Here is a 16,716-nt window from a genome sequence, read left to right on the forward strand (position 1 = left end):
TGTGGCAGGTACAATGATACTCTATGCCCAGGGAAAACAATGACATTTCCATTATGAAAAGATCCTGGAACGACTGGGAATCGAATCCAGACATCTTCAGCATGGCTTTGCTACGGCTACAAAGCACTCGACTAAGGAAGGCCCTGAATAATACATGATTAACGTTAATCACCCAAAATATGGTAAGCATAGATAGGTACGAATTATTCATTGCTGTTCGGGTCACCATACAAGGTAATTCGGATTCAGAGAACAAGCTTCCATTTATATCAAACAAATACATCGTTTAAAACTGTCAAAGACAAAACTTAACAAATTAGATGTTAATTGGTAAAATCTATGTACAAATCGTTCGTCGCTTCTCAGTAAAGGTGCACTTGTTCACGGTTTGTTCAGGTTGTTGAGGTTCGTTGATAACCTGTCGAAACTGTCCGAGAGGGTTTCGGCCTCCTGTTGGATCCGTTGCTGTTCCTGCTTCATATCGGACAGGGTGTGGACCATCAGCGATTTCAGCTCCGACGAGTCCATGGTTAGCCAGGGGCTGCTGATGTTGATCTCGCCTATGCTGCCCGAGGGTTGAAACGAAGGAACCGCCTGAACCCCACTGGGTCCCGGCTGAGGCAGTTGATCCTGAGGGTCTATGAGATTGCTCACGTTGAACTGCTGTTGGTTGTTCATGTTGGCGGGTGGTTGGAACTGTTGTTGTTGTTGCTGCTGTTGGGGTTGCTGCAGGTACATGGGTTGGCCATTGGTCGGGGGCAGTGTGGGAAAGGCGTACTGATTCTGGAACTGTTGGGTGCCCCCCAGCAGGAAATCTGCATTCATCACATTGGGTTGATAGCCGCCCGGTGTTGGGGTCACGCTGGTTCTGCCGGCATTGTAGGGAGACGTTTGGCCAACTGGGGTGGTGTTGCCGTAAAGTGGGGATCGCTCGATTGGGGACGGGGACTCGTTCGGTTGACGGTAGTTTCCAATGAAGTTAAACGGGTGCGTCGGTGAATCTGGAAATGGAGAATTTAAAAATGGTTCAAATGGTTTGAATGGTTTTTGACATCTTACTGAGTAAATTCTTCTAAATCAAAAGTTTCAAGAAAACGCTACCAGCTTCAAGTTGGAATGTACTGAGCAGATTAAGTGCAGTTCTTGCTGAAACCAGGCCGCCATCGGCACATGTCGTTAGAATTCCAATTTTATGTCACTGATCGCCACCCTCTAGTCTTAACATATAATGACATAAAATATTGGGACGGACCTGGTGTAGTGGTTAGAACACTCGCCTCTCACGCCGAGGACCTGGGATCGAATCCCATCCCCGACATAGTCACTTATGACGTAAAAAGTTATAGTGACGACTTCCTTCGGAAGGGAAGTAAAGCCGTTGGTCCCGAGATGAACTAGCCCAGGGCTAAAAATCTCGTTAATAAAGTCAAACCAACCAACCACATAAAATTGGAATTCTAACGATGTGTGCCGATGGCGGCCTGGTTTCAGCGAGAATTGCAAAATTTAATTTGCAGTCGCGATAAGCAGGTAGTCATGGGTTCAATCCCATACCCGTACCTTTCCCCATACTTTGTAGTTGTATCTTGCCTTTGATTCTATCTACTTCTACTCCTTAATCTGTCGCATATAAAAACTATTCGTTCATAGTAATCGCTAGAACCAGAGACGGACAAAGAACCGTTTCTTTACGCTTCCATTCTTCCATAATTAAACACACATAGGCAGTCTGCTAACGGAAAGCAAGCCTCTTTGCCATAAAAAAATACTTTACGCGTATATCTTCTCGCATGAAATGGCGTAGATGCAGGGATATATCCGGTCTACTGTGAACCAGTTTTAATGGAACATCAATTCCTCCCCCTTCCCCACATTAGTCTGCATTCTGACGTTGCAGGCGCCATTGTTTTCTAAAATAGAAGATCACCAACACTTTTACACTGAGGGTGTTTGTTAGTCCCAAGCAATCATTTTGTGGAAGTGCAGTTAAGCCAGCGATACCGGAGTAGCAACCATGGGCGTTCGTTTAAGCTCAAGATCTCAGTTTCATGCGATAACTGAAATGGTTTTCATTCCAGACGGTTGTTATAGCCATTATAATTTTTATGTTAGTTTTTAAAGTTTGCTTGAATAATTTGTGTTTAGATTTTTGATAGTTTTTGTTCAAGAGTTAGGGATTCCACCATACGCGAATGGAAGTGTGGAAATGGAAGTGCCTCCGCGAAATATTAGATTCGGTTGGTGTCATTTTTTTTAAGAAAAGAAGTGTCTATAGCGGAAAGCCCAAGCAAAAGGTGATGATGCATTGAATCCAAACCTTAAATTTTAAGAAGCACAGGTCTGGAGATTTGCTGGTGATGACCAATCGATCATGTTTTCAGCTTGAACCACTGTCTGGTTCTATATATTTCTGCTCTTGAGGGTATGAGTTTTGGCATCGTTTCATATTCACCAAAAAACAAATCGTTTTATTTTGCGTCACCGCGTCGCCGGAGTTGTTTTTTTTTTCTCGTTTTAGTATGCACGCGTTCTGGAGCGGACGAGTCAGGTTTTCGCGTCGCTGCACAGTGGGACGAAATAAAAAAGTGGGACATGTGTGTTTGTGCTAAAACTATTGGGTTTAGCGTTTTGACATGTTCTACAAAGTTTCATCATCAAGATGATATACACTTGTGTTCAGAATAATAGTAGTGAAAGCTGATTTCCATACAAAATGCTCAACTTTGGCATGCTAAGGACTGTTCATTGTATAAAGTGGATACCTTGTGCATGCTGTATATCTTTTATTTCACCTACACTTTTTATATTAAATTTTAGGGGAGGGATTATTAGAGTACGTTTAAAACTACAAATTGAACTTTAACACTTCACTTTTGCAAAAAAATAAAATACTTAAATCACTAGTAAGGCGAGCGAATACCTTTAAACTCTAATGTGTGTTATCAATGAAATTTAAATCGCTTTTCTGTACATCGTACGTCTAGTATTGTATAATGTTGTGATAATAAAAATTCTCCAAAATAATTAAATTTCACACGAATATGGAAATATTAGCAGCAGCGAAGAAGTCTATCCCACGAACCAGTGGCCGAAGCGGACCAAAGTCAGTGCCATGGTGGTGCCCCGAGGCAAAGGCAGCCAATCGACGACGACGAAAGTGTCTTCGAGCACTCCGACGCCTACAGCAGACGGACCCAAACCAACCCGAGGCTTTGGCAGAATTCCAGGAAGCTAGAGCAGCAGCACGAAGAGCGGTCAAAGAAGCGAAGGAGAAATCATGGGAAGATTTCGTAGCGAAAATTTCCCCAAACAGCACGATGACCGAACTGTGGCGAACGGTCAACACATTGCGTGGCAACCGACAACAGCGACCGGTTGTACTGAAGCGGGCAAGCGGGTTTACGGACAATCCGAATGATGCAGCGGAAGAACTAGCGAAGTACTACAGCGAGAGATCGGCGACTTCAAGCTACCCTCCATCGTTCCAAATGGAGAAAGCGGCAGCTGAACTAGAGTCCACAGATTTTTCGCTTAACATCGGCGATGTATATAACATCGATATCACCCTAGCCGAACTTCTGTGGGCTCTCGACAAAGGGCGAGGTGCCTCAACAGGTCCCGATTCAATAGGGTATCCCTTGCTTCAACGGCTTCCCGTGTCCGTGAAAATGACGCTATTAAATCTTCTCAACAAAATCTGGCGAAGCGGCGATTTCCCCACCAGCTGGCGAAACACAGTCGTCGTTCCCATCCCTAAGCCAAATTTTCAAGACTCCGGACCTGCTGCATTCCGACCAATTTCACTCACAAGTTGCATGTCCAAGCTTTTCGAGCGAATCATAAATCGTCGCTTGATTACCGAACTGGAGTCAAGTGGGCGACTTGACAAGCGTCAACATGCTTTCCGTGCTGGACGTGGCACCGACACATACTTTGCGGAGCTAGAGAGGTCACTACCGATCACTGATGAGCACTGTTTAATAGCGTCTTTGGATCTATCGAAGGCATACGATAGAACCTGGCGCCACGGCATACTACGCACATTGAAGTCTTGGCGTATACGTGGCAGGATGTTCAACACGCTAAAAAGTTTCTTCTCTGAACGGATTTTCCAGGTGTCTGTGGATGGACACTTGTCTCGTGAGCACGATCTGGAAAACGGAGTACCGCAGGGCTCGGTACTGTCCGTGAGACTTTTCCTAGTCGCAATCCAACCCATCTTTCGGGTACTACCGAAAGTTGTTGAAATACTTTTGTACGCCGATGACATCCTTCTCGCAGTACGAGGACCGAAATCTGCCAACGTCCACCGAAAACTGCAGGCCGCCGTCAAGGCTGTCGACAAATGGGCGAAAAGCGTGGGCTTCGCCATATCTGCGACAAAGTCAAAAAGTATGTGCAGCCCAAATGCACGTCGAGAACCAGCGAATGAAATCCAAATCGATCGCACATCAGTGCCTAAGACCAACCGTCTAAGAATTCTGGGTATCACTCTTGACCGAACACTATCGTTCAAACCCCATTGTCAAGTGGTTAAAAAATCTTGCGAGTCTCGTCTTCGGTTACTCCAAATGATTGGGGCTAAACTCTTGAATGGCCTTGTGGGAATGTATAGCCTTCCAAATCAATGTAGCGTCTTCTCTGCGGAGGCGTACGCCCTTAAGATGGCGGTTTCGATCCCAAACCTTAGTACGGAGCTTGTGGTATTAACGGACTCGGCCAGCTGTCTTTTAGCTTTAGAAGGGGGGAAATCCAAACATCCCTGGATTCAGCAAGTCGAGCATATAGCCAAGAACAAACCGGTTCGATTTTGCTGGATTCCAGGACACGCTGGTATCAGCGGAAATGTCGAAGCCGATAGACTAGCGGGTGAGGCTAGAGGACAACCAGCAAACAATATTGCAATACCAGGAGAGGACGCTCTGAGAGCGATGAAGCAAGGTATACGGCACCGGTGGAATAGGCAGTGGTACGAATCCAGAGACTCGAAGTTACGAGAAATTAAGAACGATACGCACAGATGGGTAGATTACGGAAGCGCAGCCGATCAACGAATACTAACACGGCTCCGAATCGGCCACACACGGCTAATCCATACCTTCTTACTAAAGAAAGAATCACCACCAACATGCGAATGCTGCGGATCAGTGGTTGATGTACGGCATTTGATCCTTGAATGTAGAAAATTCGACAGACAACGACAAGGAAATGACATTAGCTCAACAAGTTTACAAGATGCATTATCGAATGAAGAAATTAATATGAAAAAGATTTTAAAGTTCCTTCATGACACAGGATTGTATACAAAATTATAAAGTTACTGTTAAAGCTATAGTGAACTGAATTGTATCAGAATGTAACACACTTTCTAAACGACACGAATGCACCCTTTTGGTGTCAAGTGTCGAAAATAAACAAACAAACAAGCAAACAAACCCACGTCACATTTAAAGCACAAAAGAAACACAATTGCTTTATTCTTAGAAGACCTTTCAAAGTACCGTAAAACGGGGTAACTTTGATAATGCGGGTAACTTTGATAGTGCGAGACCCCCTACATATTAAACGAAATAACGAAGTGTCTGTCAATCAGTTAGAAAAACGAATGCAATAGTAAAGAGTTTTAGTATGATTCTCCATGTCAAAGCTATTTTCGTTGGAAACAAGTGCATTTGAGGATTTTTATGCAAATATTTGAAATTTACAAGATTTTAGCATTTTTGCAGCGCTTACAAACAATCTGTTCTACGACCACTATTTGGTAATGTCATAATGAGTTCGTCACTAACCCATGACAGCCTAGTTATAGTAGAACATGAATTCGGTCTCAAATCTCTTAGCGAAAACCATTTTTACAAACAGGGACAATTTTTGTAATCTAAGTCAGAAATTTCCATATAGCTTTAAACGTCTAAAGTTATGCAACTTCCTATAAATGTTCCATAATTCATTCAATCTTGTTCGATTTATACTCCATTATTAAAGTTACCCCAAAACAGAAAACAGACATTCGATTATATGTCAAATTATATATCCCTTCAGAATAAATCTTTTGGCAATCTATCAAGTGCAATCGATAGCTAGGATGTCAGTACTTGTTTTAAAAATATAAATTGTAATTCTTTGAAACAGCGTGCATACATATTGAAGTTTCTTAGAAAAAACTATCAAAGTTACCCCGTTTTACGGTACATTGACAACCAACAAAATTGGCAACACTGCTGTGATAAAATCGATTTAATATTCCACGTACTATTTTCATAATATGTTATTCTAAGATTACCAATTGGAATATTCGGAGAAAACCGTTTACAATTTGCTGTAGATCGATAAATATGCGTACATGATTTTAGAAGTATGAGACTTTTTAGTAAAACTATCATAATCAGTCAAATTTATACTTAGTACTGTGGTTTAAACTCACGATTTAGCTCTCGTTTATACAAATATAGTATCTTTAGTAATCCAAACAAGTTTTGAATACGCTTTTTACTTTTCTCTTTTTCTGGGAGTGAAAGGATGGTGTATCAGCAAATTTGGTCATAGATGGATAATTCACTAATGTTACCTGATGTCAGAGAATGGTGGAATACACATTGATTTTTTTAAAGCCATACTTTTAGTAGAATGGTTTAGGGTACAAACATACAATTTATTCATAAAAATTAGGATTTTTGTTTTGCGAAAAAAATATTAAACTTTGACGAACTGTTTTTCTTGGGAGTTTTTGAAAAAAACTGTTTAGCTCTTCAACCAAAAGCATTTTCTAAGATCTTATATTTTCATAGCATTGTAGAATAATAGTTGAACAATGCACAGAAAACCGATTACGATTTTATCAATAAATAAAAAAGATATAGCATAAACAAAGTGTCCACTTTATAAAATGAACAGTCTTTATAAGTTTGTATCCCTATGACCAATCGGTATGAAATTTTTACAGAGAACTACAAATATACTGTTATCACAAAATATTAAATTTTTCACACTGCCTATTAAAAAGTTAAGCACCAGTTGAAATCGCTCAAAATAATAGTAGTTACAATAATTAAAATATCTGGTGTATTTTGAGTTTTTGAATTTTTCTTTGCTCATTGTTTCTGCAATTTCCACTCAAACTATAAATGTATGGATAAGCCAATTTTTTTGAAAAGTTGTTGATAAAGAAAAAAATACAAAAGAAAAACTACTATTATTTTGTGCGATTTCACCTGGTACTTAACTTTTTAGCCGCTAGTGTGAAAAATTTAATATTTCGTAATAACAGTATATTTGTAGTTCTCTGTCAAAATTTCAGACCAATTGTTCATAGAGAAACATAGTTACAGTATGCCAAGGTTGAGCATTTTGTATGAAAATCAGCTTTCACTACTATTATTCTGAATACAACTGTACACTGAGAAAAAAATACTTTTTTTTATTTATTGTCAAAATGGAAAACTGTCTAAGAAAGTATTGTAGGCGACATCATTTCATGAAAGTTTGTCGAAGACGGAAAAACTCTACCTCTTACACTGACGAAGTAAGAAATACAAAAAAATATGTATTTATTTATAGGAAGTGCAACTTTCAATTAAATAAACTGCTATGGACCCCGCAATTAGTTGTGCATATATTAACCCTCTCTTTCCCATGGTAGCACAGGTGATCTACCGATTTTCAATGAACGCTAGCTAAATCGAATTGGTACGAGTAGCTTAATGATGATTGGAATAAATTTATACGCTCATTTGTCTCATCAAACATCAAAATAAGTGACCTAAGGGTCAAACTATTGAAAAACAATCAAATTTTTTTTATTGAGATTTTGAATAATATAGCTTATTTGGAACAACTTTTGTTCAAGCACTTTTTTTTAGAAACGCCATTTTGATAGTTAAATTGTCGAACAATGCTGTGGGAAAGAAAGGGTTAATATAGATTGAGGAATATCATGATGCTTAAATTAGCTGCTACTACTTGCAACTTTACAAGATATGCACACTTCAATTGGATGTGAAAAAATGGGCAAAATTGTCGTAAATCTTCAAAATGAAGAGCTAGCACTTCAGTGTCTTCGGCAAAGATGTGTATTTTCACAGCACCTTGAACATTATAAAAATGTTGAAATTCAAATTAAGAAGTTATGGAGAAAATATGTTTTCAAGGGGGTACCCATCACTTCCCCCCTAACTTCGTCAGTGTAAGAGATAGAGTTTTTCCGTCTTCGACAAACTTTCATGAAATGATGTCGCCTACAATACTTTCTTACACCGTGCTCCAATTTTGACAATAAATAAAAAAGTTGATTTATTTTCTCAGTGTACATCACATGTAGTGAATTTTTTTTCAGTGTCTTAATGAAGTACTCAACAAATTATGAAACTTTGTAGAACATGTCGAATCGTTAAACTCAATAGTTTCAGCTCAAACACACTTTTTTATTCCGTCCCTTTGTGTATCGTATGAAAAATTTTGATTTCATGGTTTCTGAACTGCAGTTAGATTTAACAAATTTTTGAAGAATTCTGGCAAGCTTTTTGAGGAATTAGTGCCAAAAATTGTAGCAATTTTCATTGAAATTGAAAGGAGCAGGAATTCCTATCGAAATTTTAGGACCACATCGTTCCTATTTAGTTTTAATGGTCTGGAATTGCCAATGGAAAGTCTCGTGAAATCTATATAGCTTTTATTTTATAAAATTGCTGTCTCCTCTAGTAGTCTCAAGAATGATACAGATTAAATCAAGCACTAATATGACTTCCTAAAGTTATTTGAAAGCATCTCCTTGAGCAATTTTTCCAAACTTTTTCGAACTACCCCCAAGAGGGTCTTAACTTTTGTCCTAGAGACCCTTTCGGCCTATCAGTATTCGACTTAACGACCTTCGGGCTGTCAAAGTTTCGCCAATGGACATTTTGAACTGATTTTACAGCTTTTCCAAGAAATCAACTTGGTCTTTCCGCAACTAGGGTTGTCATGTCTATAACGGCTTAAACCAGCCGAACGCGTTTTGAAACAAAAAACCAGAAGTCACGGTGCTCCCCTGACCGTTATTATCAGAAAAAAATCTCCATCAAATTTGTGCTCACCAGTCGTTTTTTATAGCTAGGTTGCATGTCTGGGCAAAATTTAAAAAAAAAGTCGTAGGGCCCGTTTTTAAGTTACGCCCTTTTGATTGTTTAAGTCCACAATTTCAAAGGAAATCTGAAATATTTAAATGGGGTTTCATTCACCGTGATTATCAGAATAAATATATTGCTAGAATTGGAATCAAAGTTGGTTTATATAGTTATTTGTAACTTATGGGTGAAGTTTGGAATGAGAAAACCCACAAAATTTGGAGTTACGCCCTTTTGGAGGTTCATTAAATACACTAATGTGAAATAGAATTATCAGGCATTCTAATATCGTTAATCATGTTCAAATGTTTTCAATGACACATTGTGCTTATTTGCCATCAAAGTGTTTCACAATTAGCTGATTTTACTTAGGCTCAAATGCTATAAAGCATTACGGAGCCAATTTCACAATTTAACCAAACTAGTTTGGTGAACCCATGTACTTACGATTTAGATTAGTTTTCATGAAAATCATTGATACAAGTTGTGTAACGAAACCCATGTATACGTACAGTAGGGGACCGAAATCTATACAGGCTCCGAATACTTCATACAAATAGTAAGCGTTATGGGTAGCAGTAGTAGAACAAAAATTACAACGTAGAAAACAGCGATACAAAATGAAAGAAAATAATGCAAAGTTTAGAGCATCCGTTATCATTTTGTTTAATGGAATTTAAAATCGCAGCACTTACAGAGCTTAATTTTAATTATTTTGTCTTCGTCAGCTTGGGAAAGTTTGGGCCGCGCCCAAAGTATGATTTTTGTTTGTGCAGGGTTACAGCAGCTGTTGAGTCTTTACATAGAAATCTTCAGTTTGTGTAGGATTTGAACCATGTTATGATTAGTAGACCAGCAAGTAACCAACAGGGCCACAGAACAATTTACAATTTTTCGGTAACCTAAACTGGGATTTATGCAGAATTCATGAAGAACTCTGTTTTTACCATGTGTTATTAGTCTTTTTTTAAAATACACCCCTTAACTTTGAATTCCATTACCCCAAACACTATAAACCTGAAGACCATCACATCGGGTTCCAGTTCGTTGAATGGTATTACAGTTAACTCTCCCTTACTCGATATTCCGTATCTCGATATCGACTTAGAGAACCATACTAAAAGTTGGTTTTCATGGGTAGCTTGATGGTAAGGGATCGCAGTTGCACTGGTTTTGTCTTCTGTAAGTCGATTCCTCCCTAACTCGATGGTCCCTTCAATATCGAGTTAGGGAGAGTTGACTGTACTTCGAATTCCATTATCACGGGGCATTTCAAAGTATTTATATATTCCGGTCAATAGCATTCAGCGTAATAGTGCGTTCAGCGTGATGACACTTGGATTAATGATATTCGGGGAAATGAAATTCGAGGTTAAGTTATAGAATCATCTCAAGAGAGTTTTGGTTGTTAAGGTAGACAAGTAAAATAAGGCTTTTACTATTGTATTTATCTAGGACTTTTACGTGTTTGTGTAATCGAAATGACCGGGGAACATATATGTAAAGTTGTAGATTTGTGAAAAATCTAAATTAATTTGTGAAAAATGCTATAAATGATAACATAAGTATTGACAGTGGTCTTGAGTGACATAGTTTGGTCAATACTACATTACTCGGCAATTGAAGTTTATGTTCTGGGGTAGTACAAAGTTAGCCGGAAAAGCCGAGGGGATATAGTTGAGCTATAGCAGTTCATACATACACAGACAAACATACGTAACACTCTATTTTTTTCACAACACAGCAGAATAGCGCCCAATTCAAATATTTTGTAGTTGGCCGACGTGCCAATCGTGGCGCTCACATCACTTTTGGTCGAGTTTGACGTTTGCTCAAACCTAGTTCGCGGTTGGCCAAATGAAGTATTGTTAGCACTGGCGTAAATGTTCACGTGACTATGATTTAAATTGATAATTGTTCTAGTTGTTACGTCTGTGGTACATAATTGGCTCCGTAATGCCTTATAGCACTTGAGCCTATGAAAAATCAGTTAATGGTGAAACACTTTTGCTGCATGTAAATGTAATGTGCCATTGAAAACATTTGAACATGCTCAATGGTATTAGAATGCCTAATTATTCTATTTAAAGTTCGTGTTTTTAATTATTGCACCTCCAAAAGGGCGTAATTCAAAATTTTGTTGATTTTTTCATTCTGGACTCCACCCATAAGTTACAAATAAATAAATAAAGCAACTAATTACCACATTTTGATGATATATTGCTTCTGGTAGTCACGGCTAATGAAAACCCGTTCAAATATTTCAGATTTCCTTTGAATTTGTGGAGTTAAACAATCAAAAGGGCGTAACTTAAAAATGGGCCCTACGATTTTTTTTAAACTTTTGCCAGACATGCAGCTTAGCTATAGAAAACGACTGGTGAGCATAGATTTGATGGAGATTTTTTTCTGATAATAACGGTCAGGGGAGCACCGTGCAGAAGAAATACGGTCAGTAGAAGACTGAACCGATAAAAAGAGATAACTGTCAATCGTACCAGTCAATGCATGGTGATCCTAAGCCAGTATTAAGACCATAAATTAGTGTTTAGCACTAAGTGAAAGTATTCTACACTCAAGTGTAATGAAAAGTTTTGAAAAAAGAAGTGTTTGAGGCCGATATCACCGTAACAGTTGTGTACCAGAATGAACATTACGCGTGACATTAATTGCAAATTAAATCGCATGGGAAAAACTTACTGAAACGATGGGTTGGTTTTCGGCTGACGAAATCGTCGCCCCAACCATCACCGCGTCAGCACCGAATGGTCACCACGTAGCACAAACCATTGCACTTTGCGTAATGGCTGGCGTAGCCGTGGGCTACATATTGGCAAAGAGTATTATCAGGTGCCACCGCCAACAAACTGAGCGGGTTGCCGAACGTACGGCACGGCTGGCGACGCTCCCAGCTTAATAAGTGAAAACGAGAAACCAACGTAACAAGTGAAACATGAAAAAGACTAGTTTTCTGGTGCTCCGTTAATTTTATTTTTCGTGTCAAATGTCAAAAAACTAAAATTTTAAGAGATTTTTACGATTACGCGGTACACAGTGACTCGTTGCATCGAGAAACAGTAAAGTGCTCGTCAGAGAAAAACAATCGGCTTGATAAACCAATCGAAAAGAAGAAGTTCTCGTTTCGGACTAACCCCGCAAAGAGATGAACAATGGCAGAGAAACGGACGCTGCACGAGGAAACTGATATTGATTAGCTACGAGGAAGTCCAGGCCAAACAGCAAATAGGTGAGGCCGTATTTGGAGTTGCAGCAGCAGCATTGGCGAAAATCGAGCCACAAAGCAGCCACGGGATGGCGCGAGACGCTGTTGTTTGAATATCGAGAACTCAACCAGACAATGGAAAATTATTAACAACAACAGAGCAGGGGGAGTAACCAAATAAACTGGTAAATTAAAAAAAAAAAACATATTTACACAAAAAAAAAATTATTTTAGGTAACAAGGATAATGAAATCAAAACAACCAAAAACATGAAAAACTAAGGAAAAAGAAGAAGATTAACGATAAACAAAAGAGAGAAAAGCAGAAATGTGTGAGTAAACCAAAATTTTTTAAAAAATTGATATTTTTTTAATGGATAGATTTTTTATAATCCAAGATGCAATTTTAAGATTGCATACTAGCTTGAAAAAATGTAATTTCGGACTAGAGAAAAAAAATAGCAAGATTAAAGAATTACTAAAACTCAAAGATAGATTGAGAATCATAGTAAAAGATAAAAAAGTAAGAGTAAATCTATCAAAACAATATAGAGATCTGAGAGTGATCATAAATGATTGTATCAAATTATTAAAAAGTTCAAACAAAAAGGACCTATCCATTCAAAAGATTATTAGTGAAGAATCAGACTCAGAGGAGGACCACTCGGAATCATCAGACGGGGAAGAAACCTTACCCAAGATGGCTCCAAAACTAGATTTGGGCACTGCCCTAAAGCTGGTAGATAAATTCAACGGGGAAGCTGAAAAGCTTTCCAGTTTTTTTGAAACTCTGGACCTCCTTAAAGATTATAACGATGGAGTTCCAGAAATCGAAATTTTGAAATTTGTAAAAACTCGATTGACTGGTCCCGCGCACGGTGTAATAAACACGGCGGTGACCATGGCCGAAGCCAAAAGGCTTCTAAAAATTAAATTTTCTGTAAAATTTATTCCGCAGGCCATTGAGTCGGAAATGGCCACGATCAAACAAAACAAGAAAACTTTAACGGACTACGGGAAGGAGATTGGTGAGCTAGCAGCAAAGCTTGCAGCTGCTCACGTCTCCAACGGAACATTCGCAGATGAGGCGGCGGCTGAGGCCATCGTACAACCCATCGCGATCCGAAACTTCATGCAGGGTTTGAAGGACTCTAGGACGCAATTTTTCCTCAAGGCAAGGAATCCAGGCACACTTACCAGAGCGATAAGTGATGCTCTGGAGGTGCACACCAATGAGGAGGAAACGGCTATGTGGATGCATGCTGGCCCCTCAGGGTTTTATAGAGGAAACTATCGGGGAAGAAGTTCTAATTTTCGGACAAGAAGAGGAAGCAGAGCAAGAGGTTTCGGTTATGGCAGAGGCCGAGGTAGAGGCTTCCACCAAAACCAGCAACCTCCCGGAAATAGACAACAACCCAACAATAATAACAACTATCCACAACAAAACCGTGGTAACAACAACAGAGATAGACACGTACATGCCAATGTAGCTGTCCAAGAACCTCAACAGCGACCAAATCAACAACAGGAAGAAGATGTTGCGAATATTATCGAGCTTTTTCGTGAGTAATGTAGGGAAAAGGCTACCATCGATAACATTCAACATCAAAAATGAACAGGTACCATTTATTTTAGACAGTGGAGCAAGTTGTTCTATTATTTCAGCACATCTTGTTCCCCGTGAAACAGCAATTGACAAAAATGACAAAATTAAAATAAGAGGAATAAATGGTTCAACTTTGTCGTCAGGAAGTATTAATATTTGTCTTTGCTATGGACAAACAGTTTTTGGAATCAAGGCTTATGTTGTCAAGGGATTACCCCCTAGCATACCTGCCTTGCTTGGAAAAAATTTCTTGTACAAGTATGAAACAATATTAAACTTCAAGGAACAAACACTAATTGCATACGTAAACAATTGCAAAATTAAAATACCATTCAACACACCAAATATGTCATTTATATGTGTACCCGCTAGAACGGAGATCACAGCATTTGTAGAGGTAAATGTAAACGAACCTCAGGTGTTATTAAGTGAGGAAGTCAAACCATACGTTTTTATAGCTAATTCAATTGTAAAACCTAACAATGGGAAGATCCCAGTAAAAATTTTAAATGTATCAAGAAAAACAGTTCTTTTGCATGAACTGCAACCAAAAATGGAAAAGCTTGGTCAATATAATATAATTCAACTTGATGATGTCAAAACTGACTCGAATAGAGCTGAAAAATTGTTAAAGGAATTAAAAATTAATCACTTATCTCGTGAGGAAAAAGCCACGATTCGAAAAATTTGCCTGAAGTACAACGATATATTTTGTCTATCAGACGATAAGCTATCGGTAACCAAAATTTTATCACCATCGATTGCCGTTAAGCAAAATACGCAACCAGTATACACAAAACCATATCTCCATGCTCCTCGTACCCAAAAAGTCATGCGATGACAAAAAAAAAATGGAGGATGGTAATTGATTACCGAAAGGTAAACAATTCTCTTCAAGATGATAGGTTTGAATTAGGAAATATCGAAGACATTATAGATTCTCTGGCAGGGGCCAAGTACTTCACGCACTTGGATCTCTCGCAGGGATACTATCAATGTGAGATAGATCCTAAAAGTAGACCTATAACAGCTTTTTCAACAGCCACTGGTCAATTTCAAATGACCAGGCTGCCAATGGGATTAAAAATTAGTCCCTCAACTTTTTCAAGATTAATGACAGTCGCGATGTCGGGACTGAATATGGAAAAATGTTTAGTTTATCTAGACGATATAATAGTTTTTGGCAAGACACTAGAAGAACACAATAAGAACCTTATTGCTATTTTTGAAAGACTTAGGGGAGTTAATCTTAAATTAAATCCCGCTAAGTGCAATTTTTTGCAGCAAGAGTTGCTTTATTTGGGACATTTCATATCGGAAGAAGGAGTTCGACCTGATCCTTCGAAGATAGAAAGTATAAAAAATTGGCCTGTACCTAAAACAGCAGATGAAGTTAAACGTTTTGTTGCTTTCGCCAACTACTATCGAAAGCACATAAAAGATTTTTCAAGGATTTGTATTCCATTGAATCAGTTGACAAGGAAAGGTGTAGTATTTGAATGGATACCAGAATGTCAACAAAGCTTCGAAATATTGAAAACTAATTTTGTTAACCCACCAATTTTGGATTACCCGGATTTTGAAAATTCTTTTAAATTGCAAACTGATGCGTCAGGGTATGCTTTGGGAGCAGTGCTGTCTAACCGAAAAAACGGAAGACCAGTAGCATATGCATCCAGAGCACTGAACAAATCAGAATTAAATTATGGAACTATTGAAAAGGAACTATTGGCTGTAGTTTGGGCGATCAAGCATTTCAGACCATATCTGTATGGAAGAAAGTTTGATTTGGAAACAGACCACAGACCATTAGTCTATTTGTTTTCAATGAAGGAACCTTCTAGTAGGCTAACTAAATTCAGGTTAGCACTGGAAGAGTATGATTTTAGTATAACGTATATTCCAGGAAAAGACAACGTATTGGCAGACGCCTTATCTAGGATGACAAGCGACAATTTAAAAGAAATAAACAAGAAAATTGACCAAGATGTTCTAGTGACCACGCGAAGTAAATCAGCAAAAGAGAATTCTGATGGGGATCCAAATAATGAAATGGCTGGCCAGCATTCATTATCAGGATTGTCAATCGAAGTAATCTTTAATGAAAACAAAGTAATACCTGAAGCAAGATTTGATGCTCCAAAACATCAAATTAAAATTAATCATGCTGAAAGAAATGTGCAAAATAAACAAAATAAACGAGCTCGTAATAAAGAATACTGATCCAGGAAAACAATTTTACAACATGATACATACCAACAACTTAAATAATGGCATGCCACCATTGAGAATAATGGATCAGAAGATAAAGCACATTGAAAGTAAAATGGAGAAAGATCTCATAATAAATGATTTTCATTTACTGCCTACGGCAGGCCATGCAGGTATCGCGAAAACACTAAAGAACATACAAAGGCGATATTTTTGGTCGACTATGAAAAAGGATATTTCCAATTTCATAATAAACACATAAAACCCAAAAATGTACCACAGATCGTAACAACAACGGCAAATAGTGCATTCAGCAAAATCTATTTAGATTTGGTTGGCCCACTTGTGCCTAGTTATGAAGGTCATTCATACATATTAACAACACAGTGTAAATTGACAAAATTCATCACTGCGACACCAATATTAAACAAATCAACCAAAATTGTTGCTAAAGCTTTTGTAGAGAATGTTATATTAAATTATGGAGTTCCCGATGAAATTGCTACTGATCGAGGAACAGAATTTATGTCAGAGTTATTTACAAAAATTTGTGAACTTTTAAAAATTTCTAAATTA

The 16,716-nt window shown here is 38.3% G+C and overlaps 1 protein-coding gene across 4 annotated transcripts in view; it reads right to left on the reverse strand.

Moving 5' to 3' along the window:
• Positions 1–263: 263 nt before the first annotated feature.
• LOC5569526 (embryonic polarity protein dorsal) overlaps positions 264–16,716 on the reverse strand; it is an 87,838-nt gene continuing 71,385 nt past the window's right edge. For all 4 annotated transcript variants that reach the window (XM_021848337.1, XM_021848336.1, XM_001652790.3 and 1 more), the window contains one exon: positions 264–1,001. In XM_021848337.1, coding sequence (XP_021704029.1) covers positions 382–1,001 — 620 coding nt within the window. In that variant the 3' untranslated portion in view covers positions 264–381. The remainder of the gene's footprint in view (positions 1,002–16,716) is intronic.

The sequence above is a fragment of the Aedes aegypti genome, chromosome 2 (genome assembly GCF_002204515.2).
Source record: "Aedes aegypti strain LVP_AGWG chromosome 2, AaegL5.0 Primary Assembly, whole genome shotgun sequence".
Lineage (NCBI taxonomy): Eukaryota > Metazoa > Arthropoda > Insecta > Diptera > Culicidae > Aedes > Aedes aegypti.